This window comes from Malaya genurostris, chromosome 2 (assembly GCF_030247185.1).
Source record: "Malaya genurostris strain Urasoe2022 chromosome 2, Malgen_1.1, whole genome shotgun sequence".
NCBI classification, from domain to species: Eukaryota; Metazoa; Arthropoda; class Insecta; order Diptera; family Culicidae; genus Malaya; species Malaya genurostris.
In genome coordinates this window covers 303,129,202-303,151,608 of record NC_080571.1, presented here as the reverse complement: position 1 = coordinate 303,151,608, position 22,407 = coordinate 303,129,202, and the positions used below count along the sequence as shown (strand labels likewise).

The following is a 22,407-nucleotide window of genomic DNA, read 5'->3' as shown; positions in this document are numbered from 1 at the left end:
GCGCGTGTGAACGCATCGTAAATCGCTTTCACTCTGACAGCAACCTAAGGTTGATGTCAGAGCGAGCGCGGAACGCAGAGCGAAGTTATTCAATGCGATGTACTGTTTTCGCACCGCATTCACTCTGACAGGTTTGCTTTGATCGAATGCAACTAGCTCGCACGCGCGTCCAGACGCTTCGCATGACGCTTTCACTCTGACAGCAACCCAAAGTGGAGCGTCGAAGACAATAAGGAAACAAAAAAGATTTTGATTATGGACATTCGCACAACACGGTTGGTAATATTAAATATCGAAAGAATATTGGTTGATAGACCAAAAAATTTTTCTGTTATTCATGACCAGAAAACCGGATTTTTGCTCATGGTACTCTGTCATAAAACAAGAAGATGAAACTCGAAGAGTTGAACACAGAAACAATTCTCTAGTTGTTTTCCCTATCGATGTGAAACTTTTCTCTTTAAAACTTTCTACAGCAAAATATTGATACGTTTGAGGGGTTTTAAAGTGTACTTTAGGAAGGAGAGAACGAGAGCAAATAGCTTCCCGGGTACCCGGCCGAAGTGGTTAAACAAACTATGGAGCTGGGTAATGTATGCGAATGCAAACATCATTAACATCGACAGCTAGGTCCACTCGCTCCAGAGTAGTACCCGTTGGTACCGAGCACTTAGAGCAGCAGCAGCAAGTGCATCCCGGTAGACCAGTGCCTTTAAACGGAAATAGAATAGATAGCTACCTGTAATGGGGGTGCATGGTGCGGTACGTCGCCATTACCGGTCACGGGTGCCTGTGCGCTGGCGACGCTAGCGGTGCTGTTTGTGGTGATAGCGGTAGCGATGATTGGGGTGTTGTTGATACTGTTGCTATTGGTGCTGGGCGTGCCGGTGACGGTGCTTTCTTCCCTGGATTGCTGCGGTTGTAAGCTTGCGCTGGCTGGTTTATGGTTAATGGTGGTGTCCGCAGCAATGGAGAAAATAATGAAAAAAGAACAAGAAGAAATAAAATAGAATCACCACACCAAGTTAGATATTAAAGTTCTTACATAAAAGGTTTGCATTTTACTGTTGATCAGATTAAATTCGTGCTAGAAGTTGCTTTTTGCAGGGTAAAAATGGAAGCTGTGTACTGAAAGAATCGTGGGTTTGTTGGTAACAGAACTGTATATAGTTTTATAGAACCAACAGTATTCTGTTCAGATTATGTATCATTTTTATAACAACAGATAATAACTTTATATGTTACATGTTTACCTGTTCCTATTTTTCAACCACTGTTTTCTGTGGAGCATAAAAAACTTCTGCTAACATGTTGTTAAAAGATTGGTAATATAAAAATTAAAAATACAAGATCGGATCCCTCCTATGATTTCGGCGTTAGACTACTTAGACTCTGAGGATCAATACACTGTACCAGGATGGAGCGCCATGATGTGTGACGGATCAGATAGATCGATGTACACTGCATCAATTTGTACCCTTTCCTCCATCCGCGAAAAGCAGGTCGAGATAAAATCAAGCAAATTTGTACTAACGGATCGTCCTGGCATAAATCCATGCTGATCGGTTGACATATAACTCTTTGTACGAGAGAGAACAACTGAGCTGACAACTATTTCGAATAGCTTGGAGGCAGCAGATAGGCTCGTAATACCGCGATAATTTCTCACGTCCTTTCGATTACCGGTTTTGTAGTTTGGAAACATGAACGACTGCTTCCATATCGATGGAAATATATCATTCTCGAACGATTTGTTGAAAACATAACATAATGGTTCGAGCAGAGCAGTTGCACAGCGAGTATAAACGACGGATGGAAATCCGTCAGGCACAGCCGAGTACGAGCTCTTCAGTTTTTTTGCTGCAGCAATAATCATTTCGGGAGTGATCATAAATGTACGCAAATCCACCAAGTTTTCCGGAACATCCAATGCGGCGACTTCAGCTTCGATGTTGGAGGCCACTTTTTCAGTAAACACGGGAGCGAAGAATTTAGCAAACAACTCACAAGAGTCTGAGGTTGATGCAGACGTCACACCGTCAAGACAAACGTTCTGAGGAATGATTGAACATTTTCGCTTCGAATTCACGAAGTTCCAAAAATTGCTGGATTTCTTACGTAGGTGCAGTTGCGAGTGAATATAATGAAATAAAGCATTGTGAAGTGACAAGAAGCATTTACAGTGGCTGCATGATCATCGAAGGACATGCAGAAAACCAAGGTTTTGCAATTGTATCAAACGCCCAACTCACTTCGCTGTGCATATTGACAAATAAATAGTCACAATCGTTTGTAGGTATAAAAACAATGTAAAGCAGAAAGAGTACGTCTTAAGTAATGTTATTGCTAATAAAAAATTAGCAACAAGAAGACGACCATATGGCAAACTACCATGCGCTCCCGTGTCATTACAATTTAAAGTAACCGCATGGTAGTTTGTTTTCGAATGAATGGAGCTTTGTAACAGCCAGGCTAGAACTATTTCTCTCTCTTCAATGAATCCATTAATCTACAACCTCTTGCCGATAAAAAAAATCAAATACAAAGTGTTTCATTAGAACAAAATTACCCGTTCCAATAATAAAGCTGTTACCTACATGGAATAAAAACAATCACAAATCATTTCCCCCGTCAATCAACATTCCCACCGGCACTGCTAGGTTGTTGTTTTATTTTCGGAGAAACATTTGCACTTTCCCCTTGTCCAATACAGAGTGCTAATAACGGGACCGGAGATTGGTAGGCGGTGGAAAGAAACCCGAGAAACGTTGCATACCTGCTACGGAGCCATGGCCAGTGCCGGTGGTAATCATAGTGGCCGTTTCTGCCGCTGCGGTCGCCATTAGTGAGGCGGAAGTGGTGTTTGCATTTATGTTACTGCTAACATTGTTGTTGGTTACGTTGCTATTCGCCACCATGGCTGCCGCTGCTCCTGCTGCCAGCGGGCTAGTGGCAGTACCCTTTTTATGGTGATGATGATGGTGGTGGTGCTTTTTCTTATTCTTAATGATAATTTTTCGCTTCAGTAGCGCAGGTGGGGGTAGATCCGTACCGGGTTCGAGTGGGTGGGTATCTATGGGCCTATCTAGTAACATATCTCCAAAAATATCACGACAGTAATTTGCTATTTTTGCCTGTGGAGTTAGAGAAGGCATACAAATGGTTTCGTTAGAAACGGAAATGGAAATGATTGTTCTCCTAGCGTTACATCAATTACGATGGTGGATTTGATGTGCTTTTCGAACCTACCTGCTGCCTTGGATTACAATGGTTTTCGAAACTCAATATCACAGGAAATTCGGATGTCTTGAACGCTGTTTCAGCTATTGCTTCTAGTACATCTTTGGCGCAGATCTCCGGGACGAAGGTGTAGCCATGGACAATCACTGGCTCCTCAGTGCGACCGTTCCAGAAATCCAATTCAACACATCTACAAACAAAATAACTACATGTGAACCATGATAATGAAAACTATTGAACAGTACATTCTAAATAATAGAAAATAAACTGTTAGAGATGTAAAATAATAATATTTCGTCGTCGGCAATTGCATTATCTTGTCGTCGGTATTTGAAGTGGGTAAATTAATTGTGGAAAATTTTGAAATTAGTTCGCTGCTTAGATGAAAGAAACCGATCCTGGCACGAACTAACCTGCATCCAGCCAGCAAACTTTGCCGGTATATTTCCACCGAACTTTTCCCCGTAAGCTGATGCCCGGTAAGGTAGGTGTTGTGCGATGAATTGATGAAGTAGTGAGACAGCGGTTGATCCATATCGTCGCAGAGATCCAGTTTACTCGCTGCCATAATTGGATTATCTTCCGACATCAAATACCTGTGTTCTCGGGAGAAGCGAAAAACAAAAAGAAAAAAAAAAACAAGCATACGAAGGGAAAACTTTGTCAGTTCTACGTATTAAAATCAATTTTTGCCAAGCAGATATTTTTCTGTCCTTTTTTCCCCCGTCATGATGACACGAATCAGAGCATGGAGAAAGTTTTCCGCGTAACCTTCTAATCCGTGTCAATGACGACAAACGAAAGTTCCGCCTCACCTCAGAAAACCATCGAAGCTTAGCTGTCCCTTCTGAGCGTTGAACTTGTTCGGCTCGTACTCCTGAATGATGTCTCTGGCCCGGGCCGTGTTTGCGTACGGATGTAGGATTTCGTTAAGCCGAGGGTCCCGCTGCGTTTTGTTCAGAAAATCCACCAACTGCGATGTGGACATGAAACGCCGTTTGGATGTTCCGACCCTGTGCGCGCGAGTCCGTAGGAAAGTGGAAGTTGATTAATGCTTCTGTAAATTATATGAAGGGGGTGTTTAGTGTTGACCCGACCGGGAGCAAACAGAGTAAATCATCCGCTCTTCAAGTGCGCAAGATTGCTTTCGTTACCGGAGGGTGCCGCAATCATGAACTCATATGAAAGTTTAAATTGTGCGCCCAACACCCACCTCCGGCGGAGAAGATATAAATAAATGCCTGATTAAATCTTCTGGTTGAGCTGATCTCAACTCAATATTAGCAGGACTCATTTGAGAAATAGTTCGAATATACAAGTTGGAATATTCAGTGAAATAAACGAAAATTTCTTCGATACAAGAACAAACTTACAGTTTGTCTTGAAATATAATTACAAACTCCGGTCTTCAAATAATTTTCCTGCCCGGGTTAGTGACAGCGTCACTCTGAACAAGCCTATGTTCCTACGTTACTGAACACTTGACATGAAAGAAAATCAAGCTCGCCTTTGATACCACGATGCAATCGCTCGTATCTCTCACTATTGAGACGCTGAACATACTTGAAAAAAGAAAACGGCAATGTTCTTTCCGCATCCCAACGTATCGCCAAGCCGATTCACTCTGCTGGCAACCTGGTGCAACAGTCAACCATCCCGTAGAGACTTCATACTTACAGTTCATCGTACACCTTCTCAACTTCGCCCCGTTGGGTGAGGTTTTTGTACAGATTGAAAAAGTCCTCGAACTGGAACTTGGAAAGAGCTAGTGTGTCACCCTTTCCTGATGGCAATCCGGAAACGTCGAGGGCCTTTTCCACGCGCCGCCGATCGTCCTTGTTGGTGGCGAACGTTTTGATGATGCTGAATGTCGATGGATCCGGAAAATAAAGAAAAAAAAATAGGAATGCTTTAATCACCAATAATTTTATCAGGTGTACAACTTTGCTTCCGCCGTTTTCCGATAGGTGGCTGTACCGGTTGAGGCTGGTAAAAATACATAGATGATAATGCCTTTAAAGTGAGTGTGTACAGTGCCTAACGAATTGTCATCGCCGTTTCAGTGACAGTTGTTCTTGTTTTCGAATTATTCACGCTCGAAAATGCCTGTTTATTTGCCCAATTCTCGCCATTTGCGGGAAGTTTTACTTTTCTGTTACAATTCGAAAAAAAAATGCAACTGAAGCGCATCGAATGCTTTCAGAAACTTAAAAGAACGTGTCGGGAGTGGTTTCAACGTTTTAAAAATGGTGATTTCGATGTCGAAGACAAACATAATGGTGGAAGAGAAAAAACCTTCAAAGATGAATAACAATTTACTACGAGCTCTTAAAACCGGGTGAAACCATCACAGGAGATTGCTACCGAACGCAACTGATGTGCCTTAGTCGCGCGCTAAAAGAAAAGCGGCCACAGTATCAAGAGCGACATGGCAAAGTCATCCTCCAACACGACAATGCTCGGCCTCACATTGCAAAAGTGGTCGAAAAGTACCTGGAAACGCTGAAATGGGAAGTCTTGCCCCACCCGCCGTATTCCCCAGATGTCGCCCCTTCTGACTTCCACCTATTCCGTTCGATGGCACACGGCCTGGCAGATCAACATTTTCAATCCTTTGAAGAGTTAAAAATATTGGATTGCTTTATGGATAGCGTCAAAAAAGGACTCCTTTTTTCGAGCCGGGATCCGAAAATTTCCGGAAAGATGGGAGAAAGTTGTCGCTAGCGACGGACAATACTTTGAATAATACATCTGTAAGCACTTTTTCGCAATAAAGCTTTAAATTTTGGAAAAAAACGGCGGAAGTAAAGTTGTACACTTAATACCAAAATTGATTTCGACAGATAATCTTCGTGAAAAGTACTGCTCATTGATTTTTATCATGCTTAAAGTTAGACTTTTCCGGAGTTCATTCATCACTGAATTGCATTTTTTTATGCAATTATCCGCATCATTTTACGTAATTTAAATGCCGTCTTTTCTGTCCATGTCTTTTATAATTTTTCACAGCATATAACTTTTAATTGACATGTGATGTAAAACGAAAAGAAGCCACCATAAAAAATGAAATTTGCGACAAATATATTCTTGAAATAGGATTTGAATCTGCATACCTTCCTGGAACAGTTCAGTTTTTGAGTAACATCTAATAACCTAACCAAAATTGAGGTGAATCTTAGAAATCGACTCTGTCAAACAGCGAACCGCACAGTCATGCTATGTACGATCGGTGAAATTCTAATCCTACCCTATCTGCTATGTGAACTTATATCGTATGTGGCTTGAATTTAAGCTTAAAATAACACTATCAAATGAACGATGACATGAGATGAGTATCTGCAAACGTTACCAGTCCTGGATGTAGAAAACGACAGTGTGTATCGATTGAGTTGAAAAAAAATTGGTAATCTAATAAATAAATAATAAGTCTTTTACGCGATTCGATTTGATCTGTTATGTTGCACCCGCAGTCATGCCGAGAACAAATTGTTTATAAAAAATGTGCCTAATCCACCTAGCAGTGAGATGATATAGTTTTCATGATATTATTTTGAATGACCGGTGTTTCAAATTACAGTTTGAAATTTCAATCACTTATTACCTTGTAATTTCACAACTTGATCCGATTTACAGAGAAATTGCATGAAACCATAAAATGATGGTAATTTGAAGGGGAAAAAGTTTGCTTTTACCCCCAAATTTATGCTAGGTGCACATAACCATTTTCACTTAAGTTTACGTTGCGTCTTCGACTCATCAGTGTGTCAAATTACCACAATCTGTACGGCCAGTAAGCCGAAACTTGTTTCGTTCGAGACGTCAGTTTAGTGTCGAAGTGAGTTTCATTTTAGAATTTTTGGTCAATTTACCATTTACACTCATCACCTGAAATTCCATTATCGGAAGTCGGTATCGGATAAAATTAACCAATTTTCAATGAGACTATAAGTCTTTTTATTTGAATTTTGTCGTGAATACGACTTACTTTACTATGGGGTGCCTTTTCAAAATTTACCCTCTGAGAGAGTGATAAGTTTTTGATCGTGAATATCTCTTGTTGTATCTAACGAATCAACATAATTTTTGCTACACGCCATCGGAAATATGATCACAATTTTATGATAAAATTATCAGTTGTGTGACATAATCTCAAATAATTCAAAATTAAACTTTTCTTAAATGTTTGGTATAAACGAGTATCAAAGGGGATAATCCATAAGGCGCGTTTGCCTTGCTCGTATTTTTAAAGCTCATAGCTCAGTGATCTGTGAAAAGATTTATATAATCTAACTACCAACAGAATCGAAATTTTTCAACTTAAACGTGAATAGTAAAAACATTGAAGTATTTCAATAGTACACTATTGAAAAACCTGTCTCATTTGACCCATGTCAACACCAGCCAATCAGAACGCGTTCTGAAGAAGAGAACAAAATATCTGCTGCTGTACATAAAATCGTTCGAGAAAAATTTTCCTAAAAGTGTTGAATATTGTAGTGAGTTCCACAATTTGGTCCTTCTGAAAGGCAGGAATGTTCCGTACAGTATCCTGATAGTTTCTTTCAATGAAATGCAAATCCGAAATGAAATAATCGACATATAAATTCTGTATGCGGCTATTTTTATAGCCGTTGGGACCGCCCATTAGTGAAAAAGCTACAAACGAAATCACGTAAAAAGAAAGCTCCTAACAAAAATGGGATCAATTTGGATTCTATCGCCACTGCGAGCAGATGTAGTTTGTGTTTGCAAAGCTAGTTTCGCTTCCGACAAGAGCGATTACGTCACAACTGCCAGTCATTTGCATGGATGAAAAAACAACGGCGGAGAGCATTACAGAAAATCAGCCGTTCTAATGGCTCAAAAATTTTCTAAAGAACTATTAGGATTTGTTGTTCGCAAATCGAAGGTAATTATCCTCAGTTTAGTGCAAATCTAGAACAGTTTGGTTAGATTTTTGCACTTTTCGCTGTGTGAAATTCACAGTAATCGAGATCAAGTGAAGCCTTCTTTGTTTTTGCGAAAAAAAATCCAGAGTTTAATGTCGTAGAGAATTACGCAATTTGACCCTTCTGAATGCTAGAAACGAATCCCTATAGCATATTGATAGTTTCGTTCAATAAATTGATCAACCCAGCGAATTAATGTTTTCTTTATTGGAAGATTATAATCGGTTGTAAACGTTACACCTACACCAACCATATCAGTATCACACCCACGTACAACAGTTCAGCCTGGAATTACATGACGGAAGTCAGCGGCATCCATTGGAATTCGAATTCAACCCATCCACTCTCCATCACAAACGCTTTCATAAAAGGTTCTATACTGGTTATTTTATAATATTTGTGTTTCAGAATGTTAAATGTAACTAATCTGTACTTTAGTTTAGGTGCATCGTTTAAAATTCTACATACAATTTCATACAATTGATCAACTAATTGATATTCGGAAGTGCTAAGGAACATGTCAGTTGTTTTCGTATTCACATCCAGTTATGTCTCTGACATTACCCACTCGCCTTTTTTGCTTATGAAATTCGTTTTAGAGAAAGCGATTGAGCTCCTCTATTCCCGATACTTTCGAAATCAGATTTCGAAAATTGGTGTAGCCAAAATTTGTGAAATTTTTAGGTACTTTCCGGAATCGAAAACCGAATACCAGTGAAACTGAAATAAGTTAATAAACCCGATTAATTTATGTAAAATGGACATTTGTATAATAATCACCCTGTAGTCCCGGAAGTCGGATCTGTTTAAAAAACGAGAAATTTGTTTGGGACCTTAGGATGTATCATTTGAATCTTAAAAATAGGAAATGAGTGACTTTATTTTGATTTCGTTACACATATTATCCTGTAGTTTCGGTACCAGAAGTCGAATTCAAATGAAATTCAGGGACCTTAAATGAATTCATAGGACATGCGAATCTAGGATTCTATAAATCAGTTAATTTAATAGAAGATTGAGTGAAATTATTTGTCACACACTCATTTGCTGATCTCGTAATAGTGAGATATTCATTTAAATTTCCTCTGAACCCAGGGTTTAAGTTTGCAGCTGACAACAACTATGCTATGCTGTGTAAGAGAATGTTAGGAACAACATATCGGTTTTCATGAAATATAGTGCAATATGAGCTAAAATTTCACGGATATAGATCCAATTAATAAGTAAATTTTCTTTCATTAATTAATTCAATTAATTCCGGAATCGTAAGTCGGATCCAAATAATATTCAGGAATTTTGTTTGGGACCACAAGACCTTTCATTTGAATCTAAGTTTGTGAAAATCGGTTCAGCCATCTCCGAGAAAAGTTAGTGCAAAAAAAACGTTACATACACACATACACACATACACACACACAGACATTTTGCGTACTCGACAAACTGAGTCGAATGGTATATGACACTCGGCCCTCCGGGCCTCGGTTCAAAAGTCAGTTTTCACAGTGATTGTATAGCCTTATATCTTATGAGTGATGTTAGAAGAAGGGTACGAGCACTTGGATATGGTATTGGAAGAGAATAAAACGAACATGGAAAAAGTTGAACAATATCTTTGATTTGATTCCCTGAAATTTCAGAGATGATTGGGTTGAATGGGTGAATTTTGCCGATTTTTTTTCTTGAGATGCAATTTGATTCCGCACACTCTTTGTTTTATTGTTGATTTAAAGTTTTTTGCAATTCGAAAAACGGAGATGCAATAAACATTCATCTTTCATTCAAAGTATATCGGTTTTAGAGTTACTTATTCGATTTTCTACGGTCAATAAATTCTAATAAACTGAAAAGTTGAATGAGATATTAGATTTTTTAAATGACTATTTTCTATAAAACTAAAGTTTTGCAAATGTATTTTTTTAAACTGTTTGTAACTTTTAAAGAGATACTAATAAAATTAATGTCAAATATTAGTTCCAATAACAAATTCAAATGAAAACGTTTATTATTAACCTTTAACCTGTTGTGGTCAATTACCAGGGATCATTGGAGAAGAGCTCATTTTTAAAATTAATTTTTTCCAGTACTCTAATAACTTCAGAGAAAGTGCATCCACCCTTATTAATAATCAGTCTGGAGTAGAAAGACATCGTTTTGTTAAAAATGATATGTAATTTCCTTATTCAACCTACAGGCATATGAATAAAATTGACAAAGCGACAAATAAAATTATTGTAGCTGAAGATTGAAAGGCAATAACATTGCAAAAACAACATTGCAAAAACTTTGAATGCCAGGTATTTATGAGTGATTGTAACGATTTGTCGATTGCAAAAGTTGTTGATTTGGGTTTAGCTTGCAAAAGTTCTAGCCGTATTTCTGTTTTTTTTTAATTTTTTTTATTATATAAGTTTAAAGCCATACTGCTTGAGCTGTAAGATGCCGAGGGCAGCAACCGTGTTTCAATAAGGTCAAAACACTTTAAAAGCTCATTCAGGAGATCCGATACCGCGCGGGTAGCTCTTTTCTATTGCACACACTTCATTTTAAACAGTCCAAACCTTACCATTTGCCATTCTCACAAAACTAACTCAATTATCGCTCCCATTATCACCACTTAACATCGATTTTCCGAAAGTCAGTCTTTTCAAAAGCGTGATTCGTTTTCTTTTTTTTCCGCTTCATTTCTCGCACACATACATACAAAGTCACACTCGAACTTTTTCGTTTGATGGCTTTAGAAAAATAATGTGCATCAAAAACCTTTTGCATCACCAAAGCGAATCGTTTTAATAGCGTTTTCTTCAACAGTAGCAACAGTTCCCAAGTAGCAAATGTAACTTGTTTAAATTTCAAGAGGTTCTACAATTGTTTTAGAATTGTTTTTTATATTAGATATGTTTAGAAAGATTTTTAAATATATTAAAATCAGTTGTGCAACTTATCACTGTTAAGTTTTACAATATTACCGAAAAAATCACTAAAAAAAATTTTAAGTACATCTAAATCAATTGTACAGCAAATCATTAACTTGCCCACGTTGCACGTTATGTTGCTGTCCTGTATTTTTCTACAGATAGTGCAATTTATCAAGTTAGTTTATATTACTATTGTAGTAACTGTTGTGTTATGGAAAAAGCGCTATTTTTCTGTGTTATGGAACATATCTTTAAGTTCTTTCGTTGTCACGTTCACAATTATTGTGCAACTGATACAAAAACTCATGCATCAATTCCATTACAAATGTAGCAACTAAATCAACGAAAAAACAATTGTGAAACTTATGGAAACTACTACGTAATTTAAACAAGAATTGTGTTGTGAACTTTCCCAATTGTGTTCCACCGTAAATTTTTCCAATACCAACTTTTTTGGTGTACAGCTTTCAACCAAATTCCGTACTTCGGTTTCTCCCTTTTGAGCAGTTACGATACATACGAAGCAGACGGAATTCGGCAATAAGTGTTACAAACTATACCGCACATATGACACTTCTAATGACACTTTATTAACCTTTGATACTAAAACTACTATATTTCAAGACTGATCGATACAAACTATATTTAATTAAAGGTAACTACGTACTACAGAAAAGAACAATTTAGGTGGTAATCGATCCGTTCACTACGAAGGTTTAATAAGACTGATTAGATACTAAAGAGACGTAGCACACAGTGATAAATGTAATTAGCATATTGCTGAGCTTTCTCTCTAACTTTTATGTTGAATTTAGATGCATTTTACTCCTCTCACCTCTCATAATAAGTTTCTCACTTTCGTTAAGTGCGTTTTTGGCTGCGTGCTTACGTACTCTACTGTCAGTTCGGTATATATGCTAGAATCATAAGTGCTAGTGCAAAACAACAACAAATTGAATAGATGTTAACAAAAACAGCAAACATAATTTCTAATGAATAAGTTTCACATTTGATTTTCAATACAACTGGTCGTAACACAAACATGGAACTTTAAAAATATTCTGCACATAAATTAGTGGTAATACAACATATTGTAGAATTGATTTTTTATGTTTTAGTAAATAGAAAATCGACAACGAACTGCATTTTTATGGTGGAACATGTCTTCGTACGTCTGAAATTTTCAAGCGCCTTTGAATGTACGTGTTTTGATGATTGCACATAAATTTCTATGAAAATAGCAATCTATTCTTTTCAATGACTATGATCGAGTTGGTGTTTGACTATGATCGAGGCTATCAAACATTTATACACCTTTTCAGACGATTTTCATCATATTGATGTTTGTTTTTTGTTTCTTGAAATGAATTTTTTTTCAATATTTTCCAATATGGCATCGAGGGTAACAGTGTGTTGAAAAGAAAATGGTTCACCCAACGTAATGATTTATTTTACCTCAATAAACAGAAATAGAAACATAGTTATATTGAAAAGATAAGCTTTTGTTTTTGTTTTTATCAAAATAGTTGTTTTTATTTTAATCAAACAAGTTGACCTAAACAACAATACAGTTTAGTCATTCATCTTAGTGAACCCGACATTTGTGATACGCACTGTAGGTATTTTTTTGGTGAGCCCATATGCTTTAGTTGCAAGAACAAGTTGCTCAAGCCGTAATATATAACTATGAGATTAACAATGATGAACGTAACTTTTCGTTCAATATCTTTGAAAAGTAATGTCAGGTCTGTTAATTTTTTTCGCGAGATGAAAACCGAATACAAATTAATTGATCGATTTTGTTTGCGTATGTAATGCCGTATTTCTGAAACTTTTATGATAATATTCTCATCTCGTCGGCAGCCAAGACTATGAGGACTCGACAGCAAAATAGTTTTCACTGCGAGGTTTTCCACTCGGCTTATCATTTTTTGATTTGCGGAGAGCATAATTTCATTATTTTTTTTCTTCACAAGATATAGACAGCCATTTTGGCATATATTGAATCCGAAACAAATATGACAGCAATTTGGAAAATTGTTGATAAGTTGAACAATTGTTTTAGTTACTTCGTTTTTACATGACAATGTGGAAATTTTTGCAGGCTTCTATAACAATTTTAGTAGAACTTTCCAAATAATTAACTTTAAGAGAATAGCTTTTTTCTTTTTAACATTTCCTACAACAAATGACTTTCAAAATATGATTCATTCACTTCCTACATTTTTATCAAATCGAAAGTTTTACCGAGCTTTGCTGACAGTTAGAGTTCGTGATTACTATTTCCGGTGCCTCTGGAACTGGAAGCCTGGTATAGCTGGAATGGATACGTTCGGCCATCAACTGACAAGGCCTATCGGTTAGAACTGATATGAGAAAGCTTTGTGCAAAATGCGTGCCGCGTGAGCTCACAATCGATCAAAAATAACAACGAATTGATGATTCTGAGCAGTGTTTGGAGCTGTTATATCGAAATAAAACCGATTTTTTCGTCGATATATAACAATGGACGAAACATGGCTCCATTACTTCACAACGGAGCCCAATCGACAGTCAGCTGAGTGGACTGCACGCTATGATGAAGAGGTAATCGCTGAAACTGAGGCCTATTTTGAGGCAAAGGACAAATCGTACTACAAAAATGGTATCGAAAAGTTGGAAGATCGCTATAATCGCTGTATCGCCTCTGATGGCAATTATGTTGAATAATAAAAACGAATTTTGGCAAAAAAATGTGTGTTTCTATCAAACGATACGAACTTTTCAGCCGAACTGTTATATTCCTTTGAGTCACCCGAAATTTCCCCATACATGCACACCGACATTTTGCGCACTCGACGAACTAAGTCGAACGATATATGACACTCGAACCTACGTTCAAAAGTCGATTTTCACAGTGATTTCATAACTTTTCTATATGAGAATGGCAAAAACAACCACAAAGCATGAAGCTGATTAAAAATCAATTTAGCTTGAATAAACGCGCAATTCAAACGCTGCGCCTGCTGTGTGTTTGAGACATGGTAACAATGCTGCGCTCCTTTTACTTCTTGAAATTTAATTCATGTCAAATAGCATTTTATTGAGTTTAATCCGAATATGTAGTGAAGAGTAAACAGCCAATTGAAATTAAAACAGTCTTTCGTTTCAATAATCACTATTTGCAATGTGGAAAAAATGCCCTACGTGGATCGAAAATATCTCAGTTGAAAATTCATCCAATAGAAAATTTTTTTTATTGATGAAAATATTATAATTAAATCTTGCACGAATCACATCTACGACGAACTGAATCGTAGTGGAAATTTAGCATCAAAATATCATCGGAGACTGTTCTTCCTTCCGATGGTCTCTGTAGCGATATTTCTGTGGGTAAAAATTCGTCATCAAGTTTCGCTGACACATAAAATCACTTGTAAACTTCGAGGTTCAGAGTTTTGTGGATGCTTGTTTCATGAATGAAAATCTCAGAAGTGATTTTTCAGTCACTTTTTTTTAGCAACTCTCTTGAACTGAAATGAATTTTCTCTGATCATGATTTTCCGTACATTGTTCAAAAGAGTCTAAGCATGTTGAAATTGGCTCAGTTTTCTATGAGAAAACTGAGCGGAGAAAATCATTGAAAGATGCACGTACATTCACACACACGTTTCGTCGAGCTGAGTCGAATGGTATACACTGGGGTCTCTTTTTACGCGGTTTTTTAATACGGTTTCTTTTTACGCGGATTTCCGAAGTTACCCGGTACTTATCCCTCGCGTAAAAAGAGACCTCAGTGTATAGCACTAAGTCAATAAAAGTCAATAAAAGTTAGTTTTTCCAGCAAACCTACATCCTTTCTTTATGAGAAAGGCAAAAACAAATACCAATATTGTATTTCATATAGCAGTTTTGCGAATTTGTTTCCGGAATGCAAATCAGTATTTGTTCTGTAGAAAGATGAGTATACCGGATTTTTCTTTCATAAATTAAAAAAATGGGATGATGTTTTTCGAATGCGCTTAAGGAATCCAATTCCTTCGGTTGTTGTGTTCGATCAAAATAAGCTAGAGTCCCTGTGCATACTTAGTAACGTACGAAGTTCAGCAAGTCTCGTACCAAATCAATTCTGATAGAAATCTGCTTACCACGGTAATCTTTGCAAAAAAAACTAATAACAATACACAAAATGACAAACCGAAAAAAATGAAGAAAAGCCGAGAAGCTGTTTTTAAGTTTTCTGTATGTCACCATGATTTACATGCAGATTGAATTTTATCAGAATCAACGTTTCACAGAGATTCTTTTACGTAGGAACGGAGATAATCACCATATCATGGCCAGACTTGAAGCTTTACTCTATCCTTTTCACTACCATTTAGGTATAACACAGCTATTGAATTGCTCGGAAAACATGTTTTCGCATAATTTCACATTCAGGACAAGTTCAAAATAATTAGAGCAAGAATATGAAAAGATGAACAGTAGTTCATACACACAACCTAAGCTACATCATACAACGGTATTTTTGATATTTTTTTGCTGTATCTTTTGTCTTGTTTCGACTTCGTAATGTTCCTCTGCTCACCCAAAATCCACTCTAAGTGAAACATCGTCAGTCTGTTGTGGCCTCAGTTGGTGCTGCTTATGTTTGTTTTTATTATGATGAAGCTCGCTGCGAAATGATGATAAAACCCGAGCACCGGCTTTGCCGTTGCCCGCAAGCCCGACTTCATCTCATCGTTTTACCAAAGCAGCTCAGGCTCTTATTCGGGTTGTATCCAAAATTTTGCACTAATAAATGCTATGTTAGGGTGGAGCTTGATAGTATCGTTAAATATGTGAACATATTTCCTCTCGGTTCGGAACACGTTTTGATTTTCATTTGGTTACGCATGATTCCAACTACACCGGTAAAATCTTTTTGAGTTCGTTACAAACAGGATTTGGTTTTAAAATATGAGTAAAGAACAAACATCTACCTTGTTTCGTAGCATTTCGAGATTCTTCAATGATGCCTTTATCCACAGCAAAAGGAAAATGTTGCAATACACAAGATCTAAGATAAACCAATGCGGCATCATTTTTTGCAGAAAGAAGTGACTTGCAACCTTTAACGTCGATTCAAACATTGGCGATCGTGCGCCTTCGGCGATAAGCTTTACAAGCTGCTTTTTTTTGCTTATTTATGTTGATCCTTGATTCTGTGGGAGCCATACTCTGCGGTTTTATTTTTCCTTCCATTTTCTCCGTCTCAAAAAAAAAAATGAAAGTCACGTTGATGGTCTAATGCATTCTTAGTAGTCGTTTGAAACTTGGCCTCCCGTTGGCTGTGACCTTTCCGAACAATAACAGCAGTAACAAGCCATCGGCATCCGGGGGTCAGAAGCCCAACTGATCTCAAACCAAAGTAATGTAAATAAAATAGCAGTTGGGGGCACAGGCCTCGCTTCCGCTCGGTTCCCGCGAGAATTGCAAACAAGCTGGTGATTAAGTTTCCGTTTTGTGTCTGCTTTTCTTTAAACGATTACGGTGGCTGTAGCGTGATGTTTCCGGATTTTCATGCACACAAACAGTGGAAACTTTTTCACACACAGTACCGTGATTAAATATTAAATGCTTGCCGAACATTGACAGTGGGATTAAATGGATGACACGTATTAAGATATGGTTGACAACAGGCGGATGTTTGCCGCTCTGGTCAACCGCCGAATATTTCGACGATTGTGTTATGGGTTTAAGCTTTTACTGCAGTCGGGGAAAACACGAATAGGAGATAATTCCTCAGGAGATGCTCTCTCAGAATGTTACCCAACATCCGGGGAAGATTATTCATAAATACTTTGCGGAGGATTTGGAACAGATTATTGCATCGGTCGTACAAGCAGTAATTTACGAGCGACTATTTGGTTGAGCATTTTACGTGTGTTTTGGAAGTATTTCAGGGAGGTACAAGATAATAGTAAGCCATTCTACTACAAGCTCTGCTAGAGCTATTTTTATTTGGAGCTATGATCACAACTGCCACTAGGGTATTATCTCTATGTAGTCTATTTTTATGAAGGTTTTAGATGGGACATTTTGGTAAATCTCACCAAATCAAATCCTAATGATAAATTTTTGATTTTCACATCTGAAGTCTTATATTCCAATCAACTTAGACTTAGACAGACATTTCCCCTACGAAACCAGTCCCTAGTTGGTAACAAAATTACCAAACAAAGAATATGTAAAGTTTGTTTAGTAGGAAGTTATGTGGACCCATTGACATCACCCGGACTATACACGCTCTATGAAAATGGTAACATCGATATATTTTAGCAGACTACTAGCAATATGCATTTGAAACAAAATTATAAAACACCAATCAATGGAAAGTAGTGTATATAACAAAGAAAACTGCACACAAGACCTTAGTGGAATGATTCTAATAAAGGGAAAGGTTTAGTGTATGTCACGCGATGTTGTCCAAAAAGGTCGAAATTCCCCAAGGTTACATCCAGATGGACACGGCAAGATCTGAATTAAAATCATACAAGGTTCCAAATTTCCCAAATCGCCATGAACTGTTACCAACAACTTCCGGAATAGCCTCGAATGCGCGTAGTGATATCTTCAATTGACTCAAAACGGTTTCCCCGGAGTGGTCGTTTGAGTTTGCGGTATAACCAGAGGTCACACGGTGCTAAATCAGGTGAATATGGTGGTTGCGGAACGATATTGGTTGAATTTTTGGCGAAAATCAAAGAGTGGTTTTGGAACCAATCGTGCTGTCACTTTTCTTCGGCCCAAATGATCTTTCAAAATGTTTTAATGATCCTTCCGATATGCAACGATCCCGGTAAGGTTCCGGACTGTTAATCGTCGATTCTCGTTGATGTGGATGGCTGTCTTGGACGGGGTTCGTCGTTAACGCGTTCTCCACCCTCTTTAAACAACTTGTACCAATTAAAAACACTTGCTCGCGACATACAATTATTACCGAAGACCTTTTGCAACATTCTGAACGTTTCGGCACCAGAAATATGATTCCTCACACAAATTTTAATGGAATTTATTTGTTGAATAATTTCACTAATTATAAAAATTACCGATTGCACTTCTAATACTTCAGAAAGACAGACGTATACTAAGCACTAATGAATATTTTGACGTGACACTTGGCACAGATGTCACTGACAGTTATACCAACATAGAAAAACCTGTTTTAATCCACCTTGTGGTGTAATGATGCCTTTCTCATATCAATCATACTATCATATAACCCAAATAGCAAACATTGTTCTTGCATTGTATTTCTTCACTCTTCTCGCAACGATTGTGTGATTGAAAAAGCGCAGTTTGCTTATATGATGTGCAACAAGTTTCTTGTTTGATATGTTTCATAGCAGTAGTATTTGTTAAGTAGAAACCGAAAATGAAACTGCTCAAATGAACTTATTGTAGAATCAGTTAAATAAACCGATGTGGAACTTAATCCTTTTAGGTTTTTGATTTGGTTTCACAAGCAGTAATATGAATGATTTTCACATTTGTTACAAAAACTTGAAAAATTATTTGTCAAACATACATGACATGAATAACTGTAGCTATTGTGAAACATGCCAATTTAATTTAGTTTCAATTGCTACTTGGGAAAATACTCTCGTATTCTTCAAAATTATTTTTCTTCGATTCTTAAAAAAATAACCGAAATAGATTTGTTTGACCGTCTACTGATAAAAACCATCAATTGGGAAAGATTTGAGGTCGATTTAGAAAACTTTTTACGGTTTTTCGCTCTTTTCAGTGATGGTATACAATTTTCAACACACTTTACCCTATATTTCCAGATCCGGAAGTCGGATCCTGATGAAATTCAGGAATTACGTATGGGACCACAGGACCTTTCATTTGAACCTAAGTTAGAACACATATTTTTATTTTTTTTGCACATTTTATTCCATAACTCCGTAACCGGAAGTCGGATCCGAAAAATATGCAAGAATTTTGTATGGGACCTCAAGACCTTTCATTTGAATCTAAGTTTGTGAAAATCGGATCAGCCATCTCCGAGAAAAGTTAGTGCAAAAAAACGTTACATACACACATACGCACATACACACACACACACAGACATTTTGCGTACTCGACGAACTGAGTCGTATGGTATATGACACTCGGCCCTCCGGGCCTCGGTTCAAAAGTCGGTTTTCACAGTGATTGCATAACCTTTCTATATGAGAAAGGCAAAACAAAAAATTTTTCTTCTATTCTCAAAAGAATAACCGAAATCGGTTTGTTTGACCGTCTACTTATAAAAACCATGAAATTGGAAAAGATTTGAGGTCGATTGAGAAATTTTTTTAAGGTTTTTCCCCCTTTTCAGTGATGGTATACCTTTTTTAAGACACTTTACCCTATATTTCCGGATCCGGAAGTCGGATCCGCATGAAATTCAGGAATTACGTATGGGACCACAGGACCTTTCATTTGAACCTAAGTTTGTGAAAATCGGTCGGGCCATCTATGAGAAAAGTTAGAACACATATTTTCTTTTTTTTGCGCATTTTACCCCATAACTCCCGAACCGGATGTCGGATCCAAATAATATTCAGGAATATTCTATGGGACCTCAAGACCTTTCATTTGAATCTAAGTTTGTGAAAATCGATTTAGCCATCTCTGAGAAAAGTTAGTGCACTTATTTTCACAATTTTTTGCACATTTTACCCCATAATTCCGGAACCGGAAGTCGGATCCAAATGATATTCAGGAATTTTGTATGGGATCACAAGACCTTTCATTTGAATCTAAGTTTGTGAAAATCGGTTCAGCCATCCCCGAGAAAAGTTAGTGCAAAAAAACGTTACATACACACATACGCACATACACACACACACAGACATTTTGCGTACTCGACGAACTGAGTCGAATGGTATATGACACTCGGTTCAAAAGTCGGTTTTCACAGTGATTGCATAACCTTTCTATATGAGAAAGGCAAAAACAATTTCGACGAATAAGGTTTCCACGCGAAATATAATTCAACAGTCTTACTACTTTTTACCCACAGTAGTATACATTTGTTATGTAATGAATGACAAAACATAAGAACTAGAAATGCTAGGACAGGAGCTTGTACCGAAAAAAGATAAATTCAAATCAGACTCGTTACAAAAATGAAAATGTCGGAAAGTTCTCACCGAAATACCACATTAAGCAAAATATTTGCACACTGTGTATGATGCAGTATAATTAAAAAGGAAATATATTTTCCGGAGTCATCATCATGCTAGTATTCTTAAAATCATTGAAAAGGTATAAAGCGGATTCGGTCCATTTTGTGTCTAGAACCATGACTGTATCGAACTACTTATTATCTCCAATCGAAGCTTATTGGATCATGATAAAGTAGGAACTCAGTATAACTAAGAAGAAAGTGAAGGATCGTGATCAAAATCGTGAAAAACTTTTACTATTTATCCGTAGCTATCCTATTATCTGGGTAACCCGTTTTTGCCTTTCTATATTAAAAAGGTAATAGAATTTCAGGAAAAACCGACTTTCTCAGGGATACATAGTGGTATATACCATTCGACTCAAATCGACGAGATCGGATTTTTTTACGTCGGTTGTTACTTATGTATTTAGCCTTAACAACACGAAGTGTTTTCCGGTGGATTTGACGTTTCCTTCATAAACATTACCATCTTCAGGAGATTCTGTCATTCAAGCGCTATTTGTTTTGTTTACAGCGAATTAAAAATTTTACCTCATCAAAAAAATGGAATTGAATCGTGAACATTTTCGTGCAATGATTTATTATGATTTTCGTCGTGGATTATCATGACAAGAGTGCTTCAATCAACTTAGTTCGAGTGTAGCATCATCCTATGCGACTGTAAAAAACTGGTTTAACGAATTCAATCGTGGGCGTAGTTCACTTGCCGATGGATTTAAAAAGGGTCGTCCAAAATCAGTTGTTTTACCAGAAAACATCGATGCTATGAAAAATCTGATAATGGAAGATCGCCATGTGACGTACCGTGAAATTGAAGCAGCCTTAAGAATTACTGCGAAAAGCTTATTTTACATGAACACTTAGTCGTGAAAAAAATTGTTCACGTTGGACATAATTTGACAATCGCTCAAAAAAAAAACTTGTGTCGATTGGTGCGAAGAAATACTGAAAAAATTCAATCGTGGCGCTTCAAATTTGGTGTATAACATCTACACAGGTGACGAAACATGGATTTACTCATTTGCGCCCGAAACTAAACAGCAGTCGACTGTATGGGTGTTTCAACAAGAACGCAAGACGTAAAATCATTCTACATCGCGATAATGCAAGCTGTCACACATCGGCTCAAACTACCGAATATTTAAGCACCCAAAACGTCGAATTGATGGGCCACCCACCGTATAGTCCTGAGTTAACACCAAACGATTTTTATTTGTTTACTTCCGTAAAGAAATAACCATGTTTTTGGGGGTACCCCAATAAAACTGGAAAAAAATGTTATAAAACTTGGTTCTAGCAGTTGTATGCAAAAGTGTATTGATCATCTGAAAAAATATTTTGAAAAACCATTTCTGATCAACTTTTATTGGAGATGGTTTAACAAATTTCAACAAGCTTAGAATCGTTTGAAAGCTACTATCGAGCCAGATCAAAAGTCATTCCTGGTTTCGGAAAACGGAAAAACGAGACTTGACAATGGTTATTTAGGCATGCAGGAATCTTCTAGTAACTTAACTTTTACCTTCTAGCAGAGCAGTCGAGCATAAGCATTGCATCGACCATCTTTACGTTTTGCCTTCGGCTCATCAGTGCGTCAGCAGTTTATATTGAACTGCTAACTCCACTTAACGGTTCAACATAAACCGCTGAGTAGACCTAAAGTTAATACTACTTACAAAATCTTTTTTGGACATTTTTAATAACTGTTTCCGAAACCAGAATCGGGAAACTGTCGAAGTTTCTGTAAGCTTTTGAGGCCACTGAATAGCCAGGCGTACAGGATCAAATAGTTTTACAATCTGTTTTTAGAAGCTTGGAATTGACATGGTCTGATCAAGCAAAACACTTAGGTTTAATGTATGATAAAAAAACTCCCTTTCAAGGATCACATTGAGGGAATCCAGACAAAGTGTAATAAATATATTAAATGTTTATAGAACATATAATGTCTAAAATTCGTCATCTAACACTCGATGTGGATAGACGAATAACGTACTACGACTAATTTCGATTTTGTTTTATTTTTTATTCGCAGTTGTCTACCTACCCAAGCTATGGGTAAAAACCGCCATAGATCCGAGAAGGATCCAAAGGATGCTAA

General features: G+C 37.2%; 1 protein-coding gene across 3 annotated transcripts in view; it reads right to left on the bottom strand.

Annotated features, from left to right (window-relative positions):
• Positions 1-22,407, bottom strand: part of LOC131430868 (1-phosphatidylinositol 4,5-bisphosphate phosphodiesterase classes I and II) — a 340,169-nt gene that overhangs the window by 20,955 nt on the left and 296,807 nt on the right. For all 3 annotated transcript variants that reach the window (XM_058596106.1, XM_058596107.1, XM_058596108.1), the window contains exons 6-11: positions 4,918-5,103; positions 4,056-4,253; positions 3,654-3,836; positions 3,250-3,430; positions 2,777-3,134; positions 740-936 (exon numbers count right to left, since the gene is read on the bottom strand). In XM_058596106.1, coding sequence (XP_058452089.1) covers positions 740-936; positions 2,777-3,134; positions 3,250-3,430; positions 3,654-3,836; positions 4,056-4,253; positions 4,918-5,103 — 1,303 coding nt within the window. The remainder of the gene's footprint in view (positions 1-739; positions 937-2,776; positions 3,135-3,249; positions 3,431-3,653; positions 3,837-4,055; positions 4,254-4,917; positions 5,104-22,407) is intronic.